At 51.8% G+C, this 22,714-nt stretch overlaps 2 protein-coding genes and 1 pseudogene across 2 annotated transcripts; all 3 read right to left on the reverse strand.

The window, feature by feature from the left end:
• Positions 1-135: 135 nt before the first annotated feature.
• On the reverse strand, positions 136-6,457 carry LOC100898832 (serine/threonine-protein kinase OSR1). The gene is made up of 11 exons (XM_029110945.1): positions 6,335-6,457; positions 4,485-4,597; positions 3,870-4,001; positions 3,590-3,764; positions 3,349-3,498; positions 3,113-3,246; positions 2,693-2,916; positions 1,714-1,998; positions 1,435-1,606; positions 1,217-1,351; positions 136-1,092 (listed from the first exon to the last, which is right to left on the reverse strand). The coding sequence occupies exons 1-11, from the start codon at positions 6,420-6,422 to the stop codon at positions 1,015-1,017; spliced, it is 1,686 nt and encodes a 561-aa protein (XP_028966778.1). The 5' UTR covers positions 6,423-6,457; the 3' UTR covers positions 136-1,014.
• Positions 6,458-15,512: 9,055 nt separating this feature from the next.
• LOC108863974 (GTP-binding protein 2-like) lies at positions 15,513-18,571 on the reverse strand (annotated as a pseudogene).
• Positions 18,572-19,594: 1,023 nt separating this feature from the next.
• Positions 19,595-20,524, reverse strand: LOC108863975 (uncharacterized). The gene has a single exon (XM_018638779.1). The coding sequence runs from the start codon at positions 20,522-20,524 to the stop codon at positions 19,595-19,597; it is 930 nt and encodes a 309-aa protein (XP_018494295.1).
• Between the last annotated feature and the right edge of the window lie 2,190 nt (positions 20,525-22,714).

Below are 22,714 nucleotides of genomic sequence, written 5' to 3' on the forward strand. Positions count from 1 at the left end.
ATAATTGGGAGGAACACCTGGCGTCGGAGTAGAAACTCGACGGCACATCATTATAGGAGAAATATTTTTCCTGTGGCCGCCGCTAAGTTTCGGTCCCAGCGATTCAGGTATTTGAGTCATCCGATGCGTCGATCGTGAATCAGCAACACAAGTAGTCATCATCATTCGTATAGGAAACTCCGTACACAGATAATGGTCACGGAGATCTAGTGTACAATCACCGTTTCTGCGTCAAAACTAGTGCGATTCCTTTCGGACGTCCAGAAAGCTAAGTGTACGTGAGGCGATATTCCTCAATTCACCAAAGGACTATCTCGTCGTCACCCTCCCCGAAAATAAAGCATTTCTTCGATTTCAGCAGAGCCCTGATCATCCTCCTACCTTGTCATCATCATTATAATCAATATTCCGCAAATGGAGGCTCTAACGGAATCCAGACTTACTGAAGAGATTTCGTTCCCCCCTCCCCCAACGGAATAGGAGCTTTCACAAGCCAGTACACCTAGCTAGGTGTACCTACCCCTCGTCTCCTTTCGCAGGAAAATCACATAAACCGAGTTTCACTACAACGTTCTGGATAGGAATCGACGGCGTTGAAATTAGCTAGCGAATTGAGGTGAGGTGGATCTCGATGGCTCTGAACCTGAAGGCATCCCGACTCCGGACGAAGATCTTAAGTAGTACTCCCTAGATTCCACTACGCAAACCCCACTGGAACCTTGCATATAAGTATATATGTTTATCTCACGAAACAGGACTCATCTTCATGAACCCACAGCAGCACAGAGCCAGCTGCTTTGTTTGTACATGGACTCGGCTTGAGAGATGAAGGTTTAAGCTGGGCAGATCAGACGAATTCTCTCGATCCGAAGCGTGACGTCTGCACGGGTGTCCCTCTCTTCCAGATTCAGTCCGGGCTCTCGAAATCCTCTACATTCAAGTGATTTGGAACAGCATCAGCTCTTCTAGGAGCAATGAGATGCCCGTTTGAGCATCGAACTCCTATCGGAGTTGTCACTCCACAATGGAAAGCTGCGCGAATCCCATCAGGGTCCGCTGGTCAGGAACTGGCATAGCTTCAAAATCGGTGGTCTGAAAGCGGAAGTTTTCATTGAGTCTCTCTCCAGACCCGGTCCGCTCAAAGCATCAGAGGGATAAGAGCTCATGATTTCGATATTGTCCTTGAATATAATTGCGGAGAGGTTCGATGACTCACCAGAGGGAAAATTAGAGATTTGACATTAGAGGTACCATCCACAAGCTTTTGTAGGTTCGCAGCCACAATAACCTTATCCTTCCCATCCACGAGCCCTGCACCGACGAGTTCTGCAGCGATTCCGTCTGACGTATCCTTTTTGAAAATGATGAAGTCAGTACATGGTCCGAGTCGAGAGCGCCATCATTGATCGATAATAAGTTCATGAGCTATCTCACCTTTTCTCTTGTGAATTCGAACTTGATATCGTTGAGCTCTTTCCTCCCGTTTCGTATCCTCAAGGCGAGTTCCACAACAGGTTGGTTGGCTACCGGAGAAGCTAAGCCCGATACGGACAAGGCAGCTGTGGAGACTTCAGTTGGTGCAGTACCAGCTGCTGCCAACGAAGGACTTTGCTGTGGGAGCAGAGACACATATTGGTTAATGGCTTCCTTCTCCATTCGGTAAACTGAGAGATATCATATTGGTAGAATTTATCTGTTCGATCTATCATGGACTTCACAGGACCACGAATTCCCGAGAGGTTTTCACTTACAGTTCCATTCGCAGGTCGTGGCGAGGCGGAGATCTCTATGCCGAGAGATGGAGGCCCCGTCGTTCCGGAGTCTGATGATGAAGTGCTCTGGTTAGCACGTGAGATGGCCTCCTGTCGGGCCGCCAACTCCTCGGCAGTTACGCCTCCCCTTCCACGACCGACTCCTGAGCCCACAATTCCAGCTTCAAGTTCTTCCCCACTGCTGCCTCCCTCTCCGTCCGACCACACCCAATCTCCTGTCTCAGTCCTGAAAGGATAGAGCAAACTTCAGTTCCCCTTATCACCAGCTCCGATTCACGGCACTCGGTGTCCAAGCTCGAGCAGAAGCAAGCTTCACCGGTCAAGTCCAGCGGAGGAGCCCTGCTGTCACACCAACGTTCTCAAACGAACTCGGGCACCTCTACATCAGTCGGCTCTCGCTCAGAAGAGAACAAAACCGCGTGCCGCTCAGGAGAAGTTATACCATGAAAAATGATAATTACAGCTTCATACGGTAAGACATTCTCCGAAGCGACAGCAACAGCAGTAGCGGCATCAACAACATCAGCGACAACAACAACGGGAATTGAGCCAAACTCGACGAGCTATCGGGTGTCTCTCCCCCTTCTGAGTGAAGTCAAGATGGAAGAGAATGAGTTGTTTCCAAGGGAGTAGAGCTCTTAGAGGGCCGCGCAGCCCAGACGAGCATCGAATCATTAAGAACGGTACACGAGCTTGGGCGAACACTCTGTTCGCCCTCCCTTCACTCTCGAGCTATGCGCGATCTCTAGTTGTCTCGTCGAGGTTTTTTCGTGTTCTGTCTTCCTATCGTCGTCGAATGCTGCTCAAAATCCGCTTGCTCGCTGGTCCCTCAGACAGACTGTGATCCCCGATTCGGAGAACGCCCTACGAGACTCCAGACACGGGGCACGTGCCCGGATCCTGCCCTCAAAAAAGCTCACCTATGAAGACGTCCAGACGCTCCCGGGTTCCTTTTACTGTGCTTGAGTTTTTGTGCGCGATGTTCGATCGTGGGGGCGCAAGACAGCAACGTTTGCACTAGGTAACGCTTATCTTTGGCTTTCCTGAAGAACGGATGCTTCAACAATTCCGACGCTGTGGGTCTTTTCGATGGATCTTTCTGCAGGCACTCTGAGATCATTTTCCGAATTGTTTTCCCATAGCCCTGGAAGAGAGCAAATTCGAGCGTTGGACGAAAAGGTCTCATGACAACAATAATAATCGATGTGAGCTGGCTCAAGTGGTTATGACGGTTTCGGGTCGAGCTCATCGTCAAAACCAGATGAGTCTGCGTGACCGTGCGGGCGAGATTCAGGAAGCGATAGAGCACCATGTCGTGATTGTTTCTTCTTTCGACTCACCTTGAATTGATCTTTATCATCGCCCACGCATTCTAGTGTGGGAGGGTCATTCTGAAGTGTGAGCATGAGTACCTTCATTGGAGGGTACTTGTGGTATGGCGCTGTCCCTGTTATCAGCTCCATGGCAGTGATTCCTGCAGAGAAACGACGAATCGTACTTCGCCTCGGACCGCTTCCGCAGGGCTGCCGGAGCCGGCAGCGTACTTGAGTCGATCGGGAAAAAATCGAAGACTCACCGAAGCTCCATATGTCGGCTTTGAAATCGTAGCCTGTGACCTGTTCCATGACCTCGGGAGCCATCCAACAGGGCGTTCCGACGAATGTGTGACGGGACTTCTGTCTCGATAGATCCCCACCGGTGGCGAGCCATGAACTGACTCCGAAATCTAATGCGAATAGACCGATTGTCAGGGGAAACTCAGACTAAATTAGGATTCTGTCTGATGATTGAAAATTGATCGCGATTCTGCAACGAACCTGCGATCTGGACAGTGCCGTCTTCGCCTAACAGGATATTGCCGGCTTTTATGTCTCGGTGTATTTGTCCGTTGTTGTGGAAATATTCGAGTCCTTTCAGGACTTCTCGGAGGACCGTCGCTATGGTCGCTTCGTCGAAAACCCCTGTTCGGCAGTCTTCTGTCTTGACTCTATGCTGATGGAGGGAATCGAGTATTCAGATATCGCCGTCACAAAGAGGCCCTCACCAAAGTATCACCAAAGTAAGTAAGTGTTCCATCAGCAATGAAATTTCGCGAACCTTTATGATGTCCAACAAGCTGCCACCAGCCAAGAGTCTGATCACCAGCCATAGCTCATCCTTGACCACGAACGACGTGTAGTACGACACCACGTTTTCGTGGTTGCAAGCTCGCATGGCCTGGATCTCTTTCTGGAATATTGCGAACGATGCCAGGTTAAGGCGAATCCTACATCGGGCGTCGTGCGATGGTAAGAATAGATGGAGACGGAGGCAACCGCGAGAGTCGAGCTTGTACATAATGACGGTCACTCACACAGAGCGCCGTTCCGGCAGATACAAGGACTCAGGGCATGGCCCATCGATTATCATCGCTTCGGAATAGAATTATCATTCCGACAGCACGTCCCCCTCGATGCAATCGAATCGCACGTTCTCGCTCTGGAGCGAGTCGTATTTGAGCGTGGTATAATTTTCACGACACTATTCGCCCCGAGAATGAATGTCGTAAGTACCCTCTCGAGGAAGATGATCGAAGTTTGGCAAAGTGTCAACAGCGTGATTTTCGTCGTGTGTGGGATTCAGACAGTCGGATTCGGTGGCACTCGAGACCGAAACACGACAAAATTAGGGGGCATCTCTTGATTCGGTAGCCGGATAGGGCGGACTACTCACCAGAAGTTCGTCCATGGACGTATTCCATTTCTCGAGATTGATTCGTTTTATGGCACAACGCTCTTTCCGAGGAAGACACAGGGCAGCGTGAACGATGGCCGTCGCACCGACACCTGGAATTTCGACGAAGAATTTATACGACGTTATTATACCGAATGGTATGATCATTTCTCCCAAGCGAGATCACGCAGAATAGCTTGGGACCTCTCGCATCCGAGCGAGATATTCAGAGAACTCACAGCTCTCCGGGAGGCGAGATATCACCCCAGCCCGGGCTCCATGAGTGTGGACGTATCCGACGTAATGCCTCGATTTCGAGAGGGATCGTCGACAAAAGGAGAGCGTACTCTGATTGTCTCCCTACCTAAAGCATTTACTCGACTCGCAGCCACTCAATCGTATATCGCGTCGCTTGATTAGAGAAACCGCCGTGATTGCGAACCCCAAGCGTGATACTGGATATAAGAAGGGTCGAGCGGGATCTTGATCGTAGATTTTGCGGCTGCTTCTCTTCAGAGCGAAGAACGCCAAGAGAGTACAATTGATTCTTTACTGGGACTCAAATCCAGCGGCTCGGCTGAGCAGCAACGCAGGAGACGTCAATCTTCTCAGAGGCGAGAGTCGCCATGTTTCGGAGAAGTGAAACCGTCGATTAGAATCCTAATCAGCGAGCTCATGAATTTGCGTTATTCGTGACTCATTCCCGAGCACTTGAGTCGGATTATGAGCACCTTCCGAAGAATGACAGATAGGCAGGCGAATGACCATGTACACGGGGCGCAGTGGACTGCCTGCTCGCCACTCTGAGCAACGAATCGTCGTGGTTCAGACGATGGACGCGGCATTCTCTACTTGAGTTCAATCTCTAGCTTCCCATGGCGGGTCGCGTCACCCAAAGAAGAGAGTTGAATGAATGTTGTCCAGTTGCCTGTAATGTCGCCGTTCACGCTCTAAGCTTTCGCTAACAGGTCAAAGCGCGGCGCAGTAAATAAGTCCCTCCGCTAGTCATGAGTTCCGAAAACTGCATAGATTCGGGTAATCATTGCGATCGGCAGGGAGCATTCGAGTGGCCGAGGAGCTCCCACGCCGGGGTCGGGAGCGCTATGCGAATCCGTATATTCCTCTAGATTCTAGTGCAAAGCGACCGGCACCAGTGTAGTGAAAACCGTCGATGAGGACCCGGTACTTCGCGCCGCATAGCAGTCTGTTGGACAGCTCTTTTCCATGAACAGAGCTTCAACCCCCGGGGAAACCTCAGGCGCAGTCGCCTTCAGCCACCGCGGATAAATGTGAAAAGCGCGCGCTCGGTCAAGATGCGCGTGGTTTCCTTCTCTACGGGTCAAGCGGGGGTATGACCGGCTGGTTACCGTCACAGTGTCCCCGGAATCGATGTAGGACTGCGTTCTGAAGCAGACAGAATAAATTTCCCCTTCCATGGTTCTCCGAGGTCCCAGAAGAGAACCAATGAGCCCTGACTGACTACTCGGGAAAGAGGAAGCTCAGGAAAATTCGAAAACTCGCGATGCATTCGCGATCCGGGAGGAAAACCGGCGACTTTTAGTCGGCGTGTCGATCCAGCGCGGAAAAGAGCCTTCGGAACGAAGATCTCACAACAATACGTGTAGTGTTCTATGATCCACGAAAAAAATATCGCACACCGAAAAAAGTTGGCGGTCAGATCCATTCGATGGGAGTCCACAAAAGCTCATGAGGGGAGAAATCACGGTCGAACCGCCGATTCTCCTGTGATTCGTTGTTCGGGCTTTATGTAGTTGTTGTCGTCGTCGTTGACGGATCTAGCTATGGAACACGGAGGCGGATACCGCCAGAAAACGTTCTCGAGCACTCACCGATCACTTCGCCGAGTTCGTAGTCATCTTTCGAGGATGGCCACTTGAGTTGGTGGCCAGCTTTATCCTTGTCGTTTGTCTCAGACATTTTCGCACCAGCCCCTCCGCCACTAGCCGCACCAATAACAGCACCACTGCTGGTGGTGTTACTGCTACAATTGCTGCTCGGGTCGTCTGCTTCAGTCGTGAGATTCCCTCCTCCTGCCGCTGCGACTGATGACAGCGAGCTCGAGGCGCCCGCGCCCGTTCCCACCGCAGCTCTCGCAGACGATTGTAACGACGACGACGAAGAAGCGGCCAGGCTCGCAGACGACAGTCCATTCTGTTGGTTGCTGCTGTTGTTGCCGGATTTCATGAATTTCACATGCGAATTCAGGAGAGCAGCAGTGGCTGAGAGACGTCTCAGCATGGCATTGCCTCCGGCTTCGTCAGGGTTCCGCACCTCACTGCGACATGAAGTAAATTATTAGGCCCTGGCTCAGATCGCTGACAAACGAAATGCTCATTGATAGTTTCCGAAGGCCCGGGAAATCCCCCTGATTTCTTTGAACCCTGAGCGACATGATGATACATACCCGGAATCCTTCAGACTACCCCTCCTTTCGAAGAGCAATTTCCCGACGTTCATTTTTCCTCTTTCCTGAAGTCAGCGGTTTTTCTCACAGATGATCGTTGACTCCTTGCGGACCAGTCCGTGTGTTGACTCTTCTCCTCGATTCACCCAATTCTAAGGCCTTTCACTTATCAGATGTCCGCAGTTGGAAGACCTACGAGAGAATCTCTGCTTATGATTTCGCGGAGTCGAGTCGAGTCTCTTTTGAGCAAAATCTCAAAGATGGACTTGCGAACGGAACGATCATGGGAGAACCCCGCCCCTGGCAGGGGAGGGGAGATCATGTCGGAGTCTTAAGCCTCGATCTCGCCCAATTAGTACAGAACATATCATCTCTCTCCTTCCCCTCCCTCTCCGCAATTCGCTGGAAGTCGGAACCTCGCTGCTGGGGGCTGCTGCATGAGTCGCGGTCCATTAGGCGACCTTGAGAATTCGTACCTTCAATTATCCGCGATTCGAGATGCCGGAATGATGTCGATCTCAGCTTCGTGGTAGATTTCGAAGCGGTACGGCGTCGACTCGATTCGGAACACCGAGGAGGGGGAGGTCGCGAAAGCCATCTGCGTGAAGCGCCGGCCGGATCTAAGAAACGGGTCGAATTTCCGATATTGACTATCGATTGAACAGTATTCCTGTTTAGAGAACGCACGTATCCATCGCGCCCGGTGATATTTGAGGCGATCTCTCTGGATCGACGAGCCCAGGAATTTGAAAATGTGCGATTCAAACATTCTGATGAAAAATGCGATGAAAGATGATTTCCTTCAGGAATTTGATCTCCGATTCCGGGGCCGCTTCGATTTCCGGAGAGCTCGTTCATCGAACCATGCTGCCCCCCGGAGCTCGGCTATCTTTTGAATTCCTCGTACCCTCGGGGTACCTCGACTCCGCCGAAACGGGGTCTCGCGGGGCAGATCCGTCGGTATGTAGCCCGCTTAGGCCGGGCGAATATGCACCGGAGTTGCGAGTCCAGAAATCGACTTCAGAGAGACGCCACTAACTTGTATGTGCGGCACTAGCTTGTCCATTTCCGGGAGAATGAATTGTCCTGAATAACAATTGATTGATTTCTATATCCGCTTTTGAAAACCAATTTTTCAAGGAGATCCTCTCGTCATCAAGGAAGCAGAGTTCCTCCTCCAGCGAAACTCGATTCTGGGAATCGTCAAAAGAGTAGGGCTGAGGCCGAAAGCATTAGATGACGATGAGAGGTCTTTCACATCAGCGTTAGCTCTCTAGTAGAGAGAGACAAGACGGAAAGGGGATCTCGAGCATGCTACCGCCAGTTCGATGCGTCAAGGCTCCTACGGAGATATCCGCACAATGAATGTCAATCCGCGTTCTGCGCATGATAACTTCCTCGGCTCACAGGGACCTTGAATTAGTGGTCCGGGTCTGCCTCTTCACCCTAGCCAAATAGCTTCTATTCTCGAACTTTTGGACTCCGGACCTCAACACTTCTGGGACAATGATTGCGTTGTAGCTCTAAGCTTCCTGATTCCATTTGAAGGTCTCAGGAGCATCTTCTCGCCATGAGTGGACCTCCATTTTCGAATAGAATTCGTCTCCCGGTAAAGCCGCTCGAATTAACGCACCGATACTCGCACAATCAGTATTCCAGGATAATGAATAGTCCAGGACATGCAGGTCCGGTAAGGCAAGGGCTCGCAGAACAGGTTCCATGGACTTGCCGATTTGAGGGGTTCCACCCCCGAATTCCCATGGGACTCAAGGGTTCCGACGACGATCTCGCAGGGTTCGACGCCCAAGTCGGTGATTAACCCGCAAGTTTCATGACCTGATTCTTCTTACGCTCATTGTCCCAGACTTGACATTCCGTCGTTTTCCCCGAACATTTTTTCCGCAAGCAAGTCCTTGAAGCATTCATGTGAGCTTCGTCTGGCGTCGCAAAACTATCAACAATCTCTCTAAATGTGAGAGAGCTGTAGGGTTCTGCGAGTCCGAGAAAGAAGTCCGAGAACGATCGCGATGTACATGTCAGAGACGGTCCTCTCCCGACCGCCTTGAGTGATCTTGGCAGCAGGCTCTATGTTTTTTTTGACGCTATAGTTTCCGATATCCTCACGGACTAGTACTAGAATTACCATATCTATCACGTATTTTGAGCGGATTCATCGTGTCGAGCCGGGGGCAACCACAGGTTCCAAAGTGAAGAGGAATACCAGGTACCCACGAACGAGTCCTCGGAGAGACCCCTCATTCACCCCAGGAAGGAGAGGGAACAAGATATTATCCGAGCTGCGTCTCACCGTACCACTCGATTCGCGGGTTGGACTTGTCTTCGGTCAGCAGGTGAGCGTGTACCTGCAGCAGAGCCTGATTCAGTACCTTTCGCCGGCTCTCGAGATCGTGCCTGGCCCTCTCCTCGTACGACCAGCTCGTTGTGGGGTATACAATGACGTCGAGCGCTTCGCATGCGGATTGCGACACGATTATCCCAACCCAACGATGAAGCTCTCTCCACGGTCGAAAAGAATGGCGGAGGGCCGGAGCTTCAAGTCAGACTCCAACTTTTCCTGGCTGGAGATTCGCAGACGTAGTGCGCCATTCCTCTCGGATACGTTGTCGCTTGATATGGAAAGGGGCAACTGCACTCAGGCATCTCGGTTCCGAGGAACCGTCTCGAGTGGGTATTCATCGTAATCCCGGGATCCAATTGCAGCGGCGCAAGTATTGAACAGATCGGTGTCAAACGGCGTCACCAGCAGCCTCGTAGTCGGCTTCTAAGTGGTGCAAACGGAAGGTTGCGTCGTTGACAGGCGGCAATGCCAACTCATCGCTAAACTGCTGACCTTTCTTTCGAGAAGCCGCGGATGACTCCGAAGAGCGTCTGCGATCGAGTCTCGTCGAATCGATGGTGACGCACGACTTCGAAAATCAGTGAATCAGCTCACGCTCACGCGTAACCATATCGAGCTGTGGATTTTTGAGCTGTCACTTTGATTCAGATGTGACACGTGTACCTCTAGATCGTGATGTCCTAATGTGATTCGGCTTCATCCGCTTCCCGGAACCAAGCAGAACGAGCCTCGGTCGATGATTCTCCGCATCTCCCACGTGTCCGGAACACTGAATCCACAGAGGTAATCGGCAGAGGAGAAGAAAATCCGAAAGAATGGAGTTTTGACTTCTGGTGAAAAGACACATGATCGGAATCTTCCGGCTTAGCCCCCGATATAGCCGGCCTTTCCTCATCGGAGATCCCGGTCTCGATGAACACACAAATGTCGAACGAACCAATGCCCTTGCCGCACGCAGCGAGCTGTGGCGCCGACGCGACGTGGGCAGAAGGACTTTCACATCAATCTACGAAGTGACGACGAATCAAAATCGAATAATGAGTCGTCCGCGATCCCGCTGAAATACCGTTCCACCTAGTGCATGTTTCCCAAAGGGGGAAAAGCGCGCAGGCCTCACGAGCAAATTCAGTCCTCCGGAGGGGCTCCGGTGATTGATTTCATTGGAGCTCCCGAACTCCATGTTTGAATTACTTCGTAATCAATGTCTACGAAGCTACAACTGCATTTAATCGCCTCTCCTGGCTCGTCTCAGTCAGTCAATAGTTACAGCTGCCGATCGAATCGGGAACTTCCATTCCGCGAGTCTCAGACCGCCTTAAAATTTTCACTCGCACGAATGAGGCTGGGTCCGGATCGAATGGAAACCTCCCTTTTGGCGGGTGACACTTTGACTAGCTTCTCGGGAGTTGTTCTCTCTGTTGAGCTCTTCATTGGGGCCTGTCCGCGTTCGTCGTTCTCCAACGCTACAAGCGAGATTCCGGATCTCGATTCGCACGCTCATGTCAGAAAGGGAATAAATATCGGATTACGGAGATCTCTTATTGAGTAGATCGCCTGACTGGTGAGACATTCGGGAAGCAACGGCAAAAAGAACCTTCCGAATCGGCTTATGACATCATCCTTAATTACGGTCGTCTGCGGGTCGCTTCCTCGGCTATACAGATCGGGTATTTGCCCCCTCGGAAAAACGTTTCATCCGACAGAGCTCTGAGCTGACCGTATCAGAATGAGAATACTAAATATTGATCAACGGCGAATATTTGAGTCGCGTCCCATGAGTCAAGTAGGTCGATGAGGACTATGATACAATGCCGGAACACAGGACTTCTTACGAAACCTGCATTGCGAGCCTCTTCCACAATCAACGACCGGCAGAGCTCGAAGAATCAAGGAATAAGATCCGAGAGTCAGGCATCCCAGAAATAGAAGCAGGAAGGCTTGGCAGTCCAGGATAGCGACAGGCAACAGGAGTGGAGCAGCTCAATCCCGGCTTTTTGGAAATGTGGACGATTCGACCGACATACACGCACTGACATGATTCACGGTCATCGCGACTTAGATCACCCGCCACCGCCAACTCTCCGAAGCTCATGTCAGTCCCCCTCGCTCTCATCTCAGCGACACATCATTGACCGGTGTCACAATTGTCTAAGACACAGATGGCAGTCATCAAAGATTCGATATGTTATTTTGAGAGTTCACCATAGAAGAAGCACCCGTACAGCAGGCCGTCATCCCTGAGACTCGTTTCAATCGAGTCGGAATTCAGGAGTTGGACACGATGTTCTCCCTTGAAGCTCCGACTTTTCCCGATTTCCCACCATGGGGGTGGGAGCCGCGAGCGGAGCCAGAAACCTCAAAATGCCAGCGATGTATCCATAGCGGGAAAATACATAGTTCCGCGAATGCGTCGAATCGAGGAGCCCGCCTATTGGAATATAAGCAGACGCTTCTCGAACAGGGAAGTGGAGGAGGCTAGATGTCCATTCATGAACATCGATTCCTGGAAACATCTGAGCCTCTCCGTAAAAATCGTCGAGTCAGGACAAAGGGTCGAGTTCCGAGGTGTGGAATTGCAAGCGTGGGGAGTCGGAAAGCTCTCGATCTGCTCAACGCGTGTGGTAACGCCACGATTACTCGGGCACTCCTTCCGGCTGGCCGTATGTTCAGTGATTCAGTCTGCCGGCAATGCTACTCCAGTAGACAACGTGACACCTCAGAAATAAAAATCCATATTTCACCTAACGAACGTCCCAGGTGGTCTGCCAGCGGTCGAACGGCGCGCAAAAACCGCGGCGTCAGCAGTATCGAGGCACGCTTCGTTAAATTATATTCACTTGAGAGAAGCATCTGCGGACAGGTCTGAACCAACATTTGCGGCGGAAAGACCCAACCGAACGAGGCGCTTCGGAGTAGTCTCAACAAACAAAAAAGACACAGTCGTTGCCGAACGATCAAGGATTGAATCGATTTTTGAGCGAACTCGGCTGCTCTACTCAACGGCAAACATCTTCGGAGCTGCGTTCGATTCCTTAAGACGTGCGCGTACGATCAAAAAGCGCGGGTGGGAGCCGCTCCGGAGCCGCCGTCGAGATTTGCGGAGGTCTTCCGCGTCCGTAGATAATGTCGAAATCGGTAGATTGTCGACGAAGCGGTCGCTTGCTTACGGAACATTCTCGGTGTGCGTTGCTCGACGAACGTTCCAGTTGATGGCTACAAGCCAGAAAGGAAGACCGACGCGAAAGGAGCCACCGGTGGGTCGTGGCCGGCAGCGCTTGCTTTTGCCTGAGCGACGCTAAGATTCGAGTTGCCAGGTCGACCGACCAACTGACTGTCTGGCTGACTACTTTACTTGTAGAAGAAGAATCATGAGCGGCGCCATCTCCTCCCGCTCGAAACCACCATCGGAACCGTCGGTGTGAACGCGGACGAACTGAGCCGTCGAGCTAGCGAAAGATGGGCAATCATCGATTAGCTACTCTAACCGGTCAGTTCGCGCGAGTCAAGCAATTACTCGAAGTATTCCAAGTGCGACGACAACAATCGTATACTATAGCAGGACGACTGAGCTGTGTCGATCTTCACTTTCGATAGACTACGATTGAATCCTCTTCAACGACGCCGTTCGCCCGATACTTGGTGAACTTTCCTTGTGCGGAAGCCGAGCTCGGGGAGTCTAATCTCCAGAACACATTCACTTTTTCTTCGCCGAGGAAATCCGAGTTCTATGCATGCTTGTCCCGACTACCGTGCTCAGCTACGAACCGCGCGGGGTCCTTCATTAATTCCAGCGAGGCTCGCTCGATATCGAAGCAGCGAAGCTCATCGCTTCCATTCTCTTGAATTTGGAAAACATCCGCCCGAAACAAGCCTCTCGTCGTTCCGTTTTCTGGGACATTCCGGATGAACTGGAACAGATCTAGCCGGTTAGCTCCGTGGATCGGCGCTTCAAGTTTCCGTCGGCGACGGCTCACGCTTCAAGTAAACTGACTTCTACTCCGAACTTCCCGCCTCGACATAGAACTCGGATGAGGCCGCTTCTCTGAATTCAGTGGAACGCTGTCATCGATCGTCACGTCGCTCGTGAACCTACAGAGTCACCATCGTCTATCTATGAAACGTCCCTCCTCGCTGTGAGTGAGGGCGGATTTCGACGGCCCCGGTCGTTCTGTTCATTTAGCAACGTTCGATTCGTATAAAATTAGAGGAAAGTGGGGGCCGGCCAAATCTCCTAGGTTCTGCGCTCTTCGTTTTGGCCGATCAGCCCCGCTGTCGAGTCGCTCGTGCGTCATCCCATCGATTCCGATATCCAGAGACACAGACAGATATACGATTTCACCAATATATTGGGTGCGGTGACCTGGCGCCAGGAACGAATCTAGGGGAGGATCCACGTCGCCCCGATACGAGTTGGGTTGAGCAGTTTCTAAGATTCTCGATCGCCCGTCGCTGCGACGATATTCTTGATGGTTCTGGTCTGAACCCCGAAAGCCCTCCCCGAGAGAAAGAGAGAGAGAGAGATCCTGGCGGGGAGCATAAACTTCCTCTACTGCTGATCCTGAGATCCGAGAAATCTGAGGTGGAGTTCAGACACCCGGCGAAGCATTCAGGAAACTAATTTCCCCTGAGACTTTGTAATGGAGTTGCCAAGAGTCACACCTCCCCGGACTATGGGAGAAAACTAGATAGATCCCACTCACGTCTATGGTTCCAGATTTGCTTCCCAATGGTATCCAGGAATCGAGTGAACTCCGCATCCACATCTCTCTAGCTCGCGCGTTGAGTCACGGATACACAATTCCTCGGTTTTCTGTGCACTTAATTCAATTCCGTCCCTTGAACTTCGGTTAGTCGACAAATTCTCCTCGCACAGCTTAGCGAGGCGCCAAAACACGGCGGTTGACCACCTCAACTGGATCCACGACGCTACACGTTTTAGAAGATTCCGTTTAGTTGCGGTGCTCGAAACTGAATGCCGCCTTCGCACACCGGAGCAGACAATAGAGCAAGAGAGACGAGCTGCTTGCCGCTGCTGAACCAATCTTAAGGGTTCTTTGCGTTCATTGACCACCAGATGACGCTACGTGTACCCAGTTTGGAAGTGGGTGACGCAGTCGACAAAATCTTCCGCGGAAAGTGTTTCCGAGGCGATTTTTCGGCGAGAAAAAGACAGGCAGAGATCAAGCTTCTCTTTCAAAGAGCTTTCCTCAGCTCGAGAGGGAGCTTCCAATTTCCCCGTGCCATCTATGCGGATTCCGGGGATATTGATCAGCCAGTTTGGCTCGTCGCAGAATTTTCTGGCGGAAGACGAGCGGATGGCGAAAATCAGTACTTTGGAACCGGTCGCTTATGACTTATGAGAGACGGAGCTGAATCATCCTCAACTCTCGACTGTGACGCCTCTCGTGGAGAAATCGCTCAAATGCAATCGTTCAGTCGGTCAATTGGCCTCGAATTCCTGGGATACGGTTGACAAACACTCCGTCATACGATGGAGGCTCGATTCCGTGATTCGGATCATGATTAACAATGAGGCGGATTTTTCCATGCCGAATTCACTTCCCTGCTCAAGGATATCTCTACAGGAATCCGATTGCTACCCTCTCGGCGCGACTTCTTCAAGGCAGCGAGAGAATCAGTGGGACGGTCTTCGCAGATCTCGTGGGTTCGTCTTTTGACGAATAGATCAATGATATGCGCTTTCCTCGTCCAGATTCGTGGCAAATAATTGGGGAGGAAACCGCCCGGGCGTCTGTATTGGCGCCAGGAACTAGGGATGGAAGATTCCATCTAAGGAACAATGAGCGCTGGGGTCGTTTAGAGCGAATTGGAACAGATTACTTCCGAGCAAGACACCCGGCCGACATCTACGGGATATCCGAGACTTACAAGGTCCGGTCCGAGATGGGACCTTGAACCCGATGGGGGCCGTTCGAGAGAACGTCATGATACCTTCTTCGGGGAGCGATAGTGATGTTGATTGGATCAGCATTCGAAGGTATAAGAAGACCGATAAGCGGGCGCCGTCTCGTCTTCATCGGATCGTGGCTTATGATATCTCGCTGTTCCGGGAATCCTGCAGATATTTCTAGCGATATAGGTGGGTATATTCCTGATGTAATCGCACAGGGTCCCGAAAATTAGTTCCACGCAGCTCGCGAAAAAGACTCTGCCACCGATCCTGTTCTTGTCTCTCAAAGTAGCTTGCGAATGCGAACAGCACATGCGGTGGCGAATGATTGTCTCAGAGAATCCATCCAGTAGGATATTCATAGATCTGTCTCCGCATCGAACGGTACTGAGGAACTTCAATCTCTTGAATGGCGGAGACCATGATGTCAATGCCGAAGCTTCCGAACTGAAACCTCGGTCTCTTATTCTTGTGTACCACGAGTTGCGAGACAGTGGAGACGGTGAACTTCGCGCGGCCAGATTCACAAATCGTGATGCCTCTTGCAAAAGTGTGCCTACAAGTGTCCTTCGGAGCCTGGCATGGCATCTCACTCTCTTTAGTTCCGTCCAATGTGCCGGAAGCCTGGAATCTGAATAATATTCCCCCTCCGATTGTTATTCCTTATGTTGGCGGCAGCTTTCCTGAATGATGTCGGAACTTGTCCTAGTTGAAAACCCGAAACCAGAACACACCCAATGCAGAGAGCAGCAGAAAGATAGAAGTCGACGATAAGCCACTTGATTCGAGCGTATTGAGAATTCGGCATGTCTCAGAACCTTCAGCCAAGATCCGGGCGCCCTGATTTGTTCACATTTAGGGGGATCAATAAATGACGTCTACCATAACCATCGGAGCTTCTCTGGAAGTAGGGTGCTGCATCCGGGGATGCAGGAGGTTTTATTCAGCGAAATTCATTCCATACACATTCTCTGTATACGGAATTTTCCACCATTTACGCTCCGTGACACAGGCTAATCCGCTCTGCTGCCCTAATTAGTTGGACTCTGAGTATGGATGGGCTCCCGCTCTCCAATTTTTTCCCCACGCGTCCTGTTGAGAGTCTTGAGTGATCCATTGGAGCTCGGTTGAGGGCAAGAAGTACCTACATCTCAAGGGAGATTCCCGTCGAATGTCCTCCACCCGGGAAACAGACTCAGCTTTAAGATTCTTCAGGAATCGCGGGGAGGCGCAGTGTGAATTGATACCTCCATGGATCTGAGGCGTACTTTGTACCACTTGTCAACTTCCGGCTCAGAAACCCGGTCTCCGAGAAATGATCCATGTGGATGACGAGTTATATGGTCGCAACATCGTAAGCAAACGATCAGAGGAGATTCCGCATGCACGATGTCCCGTCGGAGCAATATGAGCCTTTGGTCGATCCCAGGAATGTGCTAAATAAAATTCTTTGATCCCGGCGCGGAGACATCCTAATGTGGAGACAGTCGTGGGCTCTATTGCACCTCGCTGAGCGCGCAGTTTGATTCTGCTCCCACTCATGTTCCTCTCGAGACTTAACTCAGACAGATCTCTCCTCCGGTGTCCGCGGTATACTGCTTGGATCACTCCTATTCCCCGCGTCGAGCCTTCGTGGGAGACGAATCCCATGCCTTGACTCATACACTCTGGATGTTTCGAGAAATGGAAGAGGTTGAGCCCTGCATCGTCGACGAAGACTCCCGATCGACGGCGAATGCCAGCCACAAAAGCTCTTTGTTGGACATTTCCAACCAATTCAGAAAATTTCTGGGAACGAGAGGCTTCCGGGGGAACTTATGACGAGACGGCGTCGTGGAAATTCTCACCTGGAACGAAACTCCGGCAACGGGTCCCCCGCTGGCTGAGAACAGGACAGTCCCCCTCCGGATGATCTTGAATATGTTGACTTGAAGTGCGATAGTGGCGTTCTCCTCGGCGTCCCGCGAGTAGATCGTCACCCCCGCGGATGAGGCCCTGTGTCAACAGGCAACCGACGACCAGGCCAACATCCGGGACGTCGAATCTTCCATCGATCTGCGAGGAATATGAGCGAATTCAGCCTCTCCGAAATTAGGATATACCCCTCTAGAATTGGGAGGTCCTCACTTGGAAGAACGTGGAGAGCCGCATCAGACTTTCTCGTTCCTTTGCCTTGTGTATCGTCGGAAGTATGTCAAGGAACTGCGTACAGAAGATTAAGACCGATGCCGGTCATGCACGACGCCGTCACTATCGGACGCACGGTTCCAGAACGGAGATTTTGGGCTCCTGTGAGAGCATCGTCCTGATTGAGGATCTCCGAAGGGATTTTGCCAAATTTTTTCAGAAGCTCTTCAACTTGAGCCAATGTGGCGAGTAGCGAGGAGCCTGTTCTTGCCAACGGTATCCGCTTCATTCACCACGACGATCACAGGCACCTGGGGTGAAGACCGAACTCGAATCACCAGAGAATTTCCGAGGGCTTCCCACATACCATCGCAGATCCGAGCTCCGGACCGCTCGAATAAAGGAGCGGAATTAGTCACAGGAGCTTCCCCACCCCCTCGACTCACCTGCGAGGCTTGGACGAGGGCCAGATGAACCAAAGCAGCTCCATTCGTGGCGGGTGTCCCGTCAGACCGAACAGCGTCGTCTTAAGGAATCCCCAGTGGTTGGAAGGGTCGATGAACGTTATGATTTTCAAAAAATTGTCGCAGATGTCTTCAGCAGTTCTGTAATGTTTGTACATGATAGGTTAACCACCCGGAATGGAACCTAAGATTTCTTTGCATATGCTCGTAGTATGCCCAGTCTCGATCTCATTTAGATGTCTGAAAACATTCAGCCTCGCACCTCGCACGCCTACGGCCGTTGTCGCCGGATCGCCTTGCGTGAGAGCAACGAGAGGAGAGCTTTTCTCCGCATCGACGTTCCCCAACACTGCGATACGGAGCTCGTTCGTTCGCTGATCATCCGGAAGCCTTCGTACGAGGATCTGAGCAGCCGACAGATTAGCCCCGACATGCTTTGCCGGAGTATCGGCACCCCGGCATCGAGTTCTTCTGTCAGACTGCAGATAGTTCTCAGGGATGCGGCCAACTCTAGGGGATTGTGATCGATATAAGTTCCGCAGTCTTCCACACCTGAAGGTGCAAGGATTCCCGAATCTTCGGAGGCTCTTATGGGCAATATAGTGTCAGAACACAGGACATTTGCGGTTGCTCGAACATCAGAGAGGCAGATTGACGGGCACTCACCGATTTCACAGATTGCTTCCCCCTGACCCCCGCGGAGTTCATATGGGTGACAAGGTTTTCGAATCGACTGTCAGAGGGATCCACCAATTTTAATTTGTGTTCGAAGTAGTTCTCAGGATCAATCTTCCTCAACATCTCATCTTAGGGTGGGATAATTCCCACGACTTCAGACGGGGAGTTTGTAATAGCCGACGACGATCCTGAAAGAGATGGAGGACGGAGATGACGGTAATCAAGACGGGCTCGCTCAGAAGCTCTTCTGCCAACGTCAATTGCAAAGCGATTCTGTGGTGCCAGCTAGTCGTAGATAACGCTTTCGCGTCCGGTTATACAGGAAGAACTCGCTTGTATCATCATGAGGAGTCTGTTTGAGGGAAGACTTCAGAAGATGAAGACGGAGTCCCCGAAAGAGGAAGGTGTTTCTTAGCGTGTTCCAAAGCTCTCCACAGAGCGGTGCCCCCTCTGATGACCACGTCACTTGATGGTTCTGGGAGTGTAGTTATCTCTGCATCTCGAATGTAAGGTATCGATTCAGCCGGGACAGGGGGGAGTCACTTTTAGGTATAGTTACTCTCGGCAAGCTTTGCGGGATAATGATCTCATGGGAGCTGGCGGCCCTGACGAGGACCGTTGTTTTTTGCTCTCATACACGAGTGACTTGAGCATTGTCGATCCTCTTCCGCAGGAGTACAGCCGTGCCATTCGATTCATTCCCCCCACGGAAAGCCGAGCGAAGATAACAGGAAATTATACCAGATTTGTCGTCGTCAATCCTGTTAGGTACTGAATTGTCATTCAATCAAAAATCACCCGAATATTCCGACTTTGGAATAAAGGGATGAGCTTAATGATGAACTTCAATAAACATGGCTGTCGGTCGCTGCGTTTGCCGTGAGAGAGCGGGAGGTCGCTTCCATCCCGAAGTTGTCAGCGATTCCCCGTAGGTGATCGATCGTCGTCCTGGGGTTGAACTGCCGGACTATTGAGAGGATGGCGAGCGGTACCGCCGCCTGGTGACAACCGTAACCGACCGATGTAGTTGTCCTCGAAGTAGTTCAGCACTGACCTCAGCTCTGCAGGCAGCTCGGGAGCTAATTCGCTCATGGCGGTATCAAGAAGCTCCGGCGGCACAAATGCCGGCGCGGGTATCGTACGCGCTCACAGGGCGGAGTCGTCGTCACGATCGAAACGTTCCATGAGTCCGAGTTCCACCAACTTCAACTTCATATCCTTGACCCGATGGGAGAGACAAGCATCCTTCCGGGCGTTCGGAAATGAGTTTTCGAAGGCATTTATCAATCCGAGCTCGGAGTCAAGAGATACCGGCGTAGGATTGAACTGTGGCCATGCCGTACGAAGCAGCTCAATCATTCGCGAGTAGGTAGCTTGACTCTTGTCGGGCAAGAGAGCGTAGCAGATCGGGGAAACGGACCCAAAACGTTTCGCGAGAACGACGAGAACCTGCTGGAAGAGTGTTGGCGCCACGGTGAACGTACCGTCGACGTAGATTTCATCCACGAAACCGATCCAGTCGGCGACAGATTCACGGCCGAAGATGAGGATTCGGTCGTCGACGCCGTAGCCTGAATCTCCGATGAGGGACTTCTCCGAGCGTCCCGGCTCTGCGTGGTTCACCGGATACTCGTCTGGAATTATTATCGAACTCCGATCGGCAGGAAGAGCGGTGGCACTAGCGCACGCTTCCCGCGCTCGATTCAGCCTCTCCGCTAAGACGCGCTTCGACGGAAACTGCATCTGCACGGCCGACGATGCGCCTTGTTGGATGCTGTCGATGAATTGAACGGGAGTCTCTGAACTTTCAACGGCATGGCGTTTCAGTGTTGTCCTTCTGACGGCGACTTCGACGGCGGCCGCGTCAGAAGGATCACTGTGCGTGCCTGAGACGCTGACAGCTTCACCGGAGAAAACAAGACGATGCAAGCGAATCTTGCACGATTTCCTGAAGTGGCATCGCCAGAACTCGGTTCCGTGTTCCGAGCTCAACCTGTCGAACACATGACGGTGTCCCCCGTGAGAAAATTCGTTTCTTCCGCGTTGGGATTTGACGATTTTCAGAGAGTCGGACATAATCGTTGCAGGACGCTCGGCTCGCAAGATTGAGATCGGTAGACGACGGGGCCACACAGAAGTCCGAGAAAACGTGCTTGTGTCCTAACTACAATGTCGGAAGCTACCTTATTTTCTGCATTAGACGGACATGCCCGTCATTTTCAACCCCCCCCCCCGAACCTCGCCCGGCTGCTAGAGGGTGCCCTTCTAATAGAGAGTTTTCGTGTATTTTTCGATCGGTCCTGGATAGTGCGCTCTCCCATAGACGCGCAAGCTAAACGGTGTCCTCCTGATTTAGATTGCCCCTTCATTAGAGGACGCCGGTCTAAAATTCGATCTACCCGCAGAACCCCTCCTATTAGAGGGTGCTCTTCTAGCCGGGAGTGCCCTACTAATACAGAAAATGAGGTATATGACGCTTGATGGGTGCGGTCGTGCTTAGCCGCAACGACAGACGCCGCTCGCGCGAGCTCGATCTCTGCTGCTATGCAAATGCCGTGAGCCCAGAACGACCGGGGAGCCTTGCTCCCCGAGTCCGGCAGATATACTCCATAGATGTTAAGTAGATAATAAAATAATAATAAGCAAGAGAGCCACATGCAAAATTACCTTCCCGGCTCGGGGAATAGTTTTGTTCTGTTTTTATGGCTCCCCTGGCTAAGTCGAGAGCTTCTAAGGTCCCCCAACCATCATTAGGTATTCAAGCTTATGAGCAGGGGACCAGTCGCGCTGAGCTAGTCGCACCCGTTGGCCAAGTGGGTCGCCGTGAGTTGGTCGCGGCCGGTCGGGGCGCTCCACTACGAAGGAGTCACGCTGGCATCAGTCGTCTAGAGCCGACTGAAATCTGAGGAAAAGATGGAATAACTAGAGAGCTCAATGAGGAGTTTATACCTACAGCGCCGGAAAACGGGTGGCATCTCGCCAACCGGGATTCGTGCAAGAGCAGGAAAGACAGTCCGGACTCAGAAGGACACCTCCTGCAAGACCAGATCGACAGCGCCTCCGATTATGCGACCCCAAGACGGCGAATGCTGTCTCTCGAATGCTGCTTAACTCGGACCGATTTCATCGGGACTTCCCGCCGGGAGAAGAAACTCGAGAAGACACACTGGGCAGAAGTATAGAATGATATCCACATAGACGCGTTGCCTTGGTTGCTTGTGAAGGAGCTCGATAGCGGACGACCGACAACAGGAGGCTCTGTTTGAACTTCGACTCACATGGCGCTCGACCGGTGCGCGTCATGCTGCCAGTGTCGCTCCTTGAGCCTGGTTCACTAGTCGGATGCCATGAATATCCATCTGAAATCGCTTTTTCGGGGTGTTTCACGTTTCCCGCCATTCAATGCCGGAATTTCGCCGGGGGGAATCGAGGACCGGCAGGGGTCGGTCAAGGGAATTTAATTCAGCAATATCAATGAAGGAGAAAAGAATTCTGACTGCGAGTCTCGCGCATCTCTTCGAATAAATTCATTTCCATAAGGCGGACGTGGTTTGGTGATTTGCGCCCTCCGTCGATTTTTCTCGGCCCCCCTCACTTGAAGCAGAGCATTTGGCCTTGGCCTCAAGCAATCGGAGTTCCAACGACTGGGAGAACTTTTCAGGGGTGGGGGGCAAAAAGCGACTCCTCGAAATTCCACTCATCCGGGGTCCGACAGTCTCGGAAATCTCTCATGTAACCTCAGAATGCTTTCCTACATGAAAGAGAAAGCATCTTCTCTTGCCTATATTTGTGAGAACCAGAGAACTTGGAAGGCTGAGAACGTCGGAATTATCCATGACTTTCCGAGGTACGCCGTAATTTTCGCGCGGAAACCATCTGACGTCGGAGGGATCGACCCGGATGAGCGTGAGATTCGGAGTAGACGCTGAGATTCGACCGCTTCGGCAACTATTCGGTACCAACTTGGAGCTCCCCCTCCGATTTATTGGTCGCAGTAGGAAACCAGGGTTACAGCCCATTGCTCCGAAACCCATCGAAGATACTTGCTTAAGAGCGGTGAATCCGGATGGTAATATGTCACCGCGGTCTCGCTCGATCAGGGCGCGAGTGATATGGGGTTCATTCCGGTTCGGGTGGAATTTCGGAGGGGCTCACTTAGAGTGCGGAACGAAAATCGGGAACCTATGGAGCACCTCGGATCGGTTTCTACATAGGGCCTTCGAAGACTTTCTCTGAATCTATTCTCCTCCGCGAATTCGGCCTGGA

The sequence above is a fragment of the Galendromus occidentalis genome, unplaced genomic scaffold (assembly GCF_000255335.2).
Source record: "Galendromus occidentalis unplaced genomic scaffold, Mocc_1.1 scf7180000077174, whole genome shotgun sequence".
Taxonomy (NCBI): Eukaryota; Metazoa; Arthropoda; class Arachnida; order Mesostigmata; family Phytoseiidae; genus Galendromus; species Galendromus occidentalis.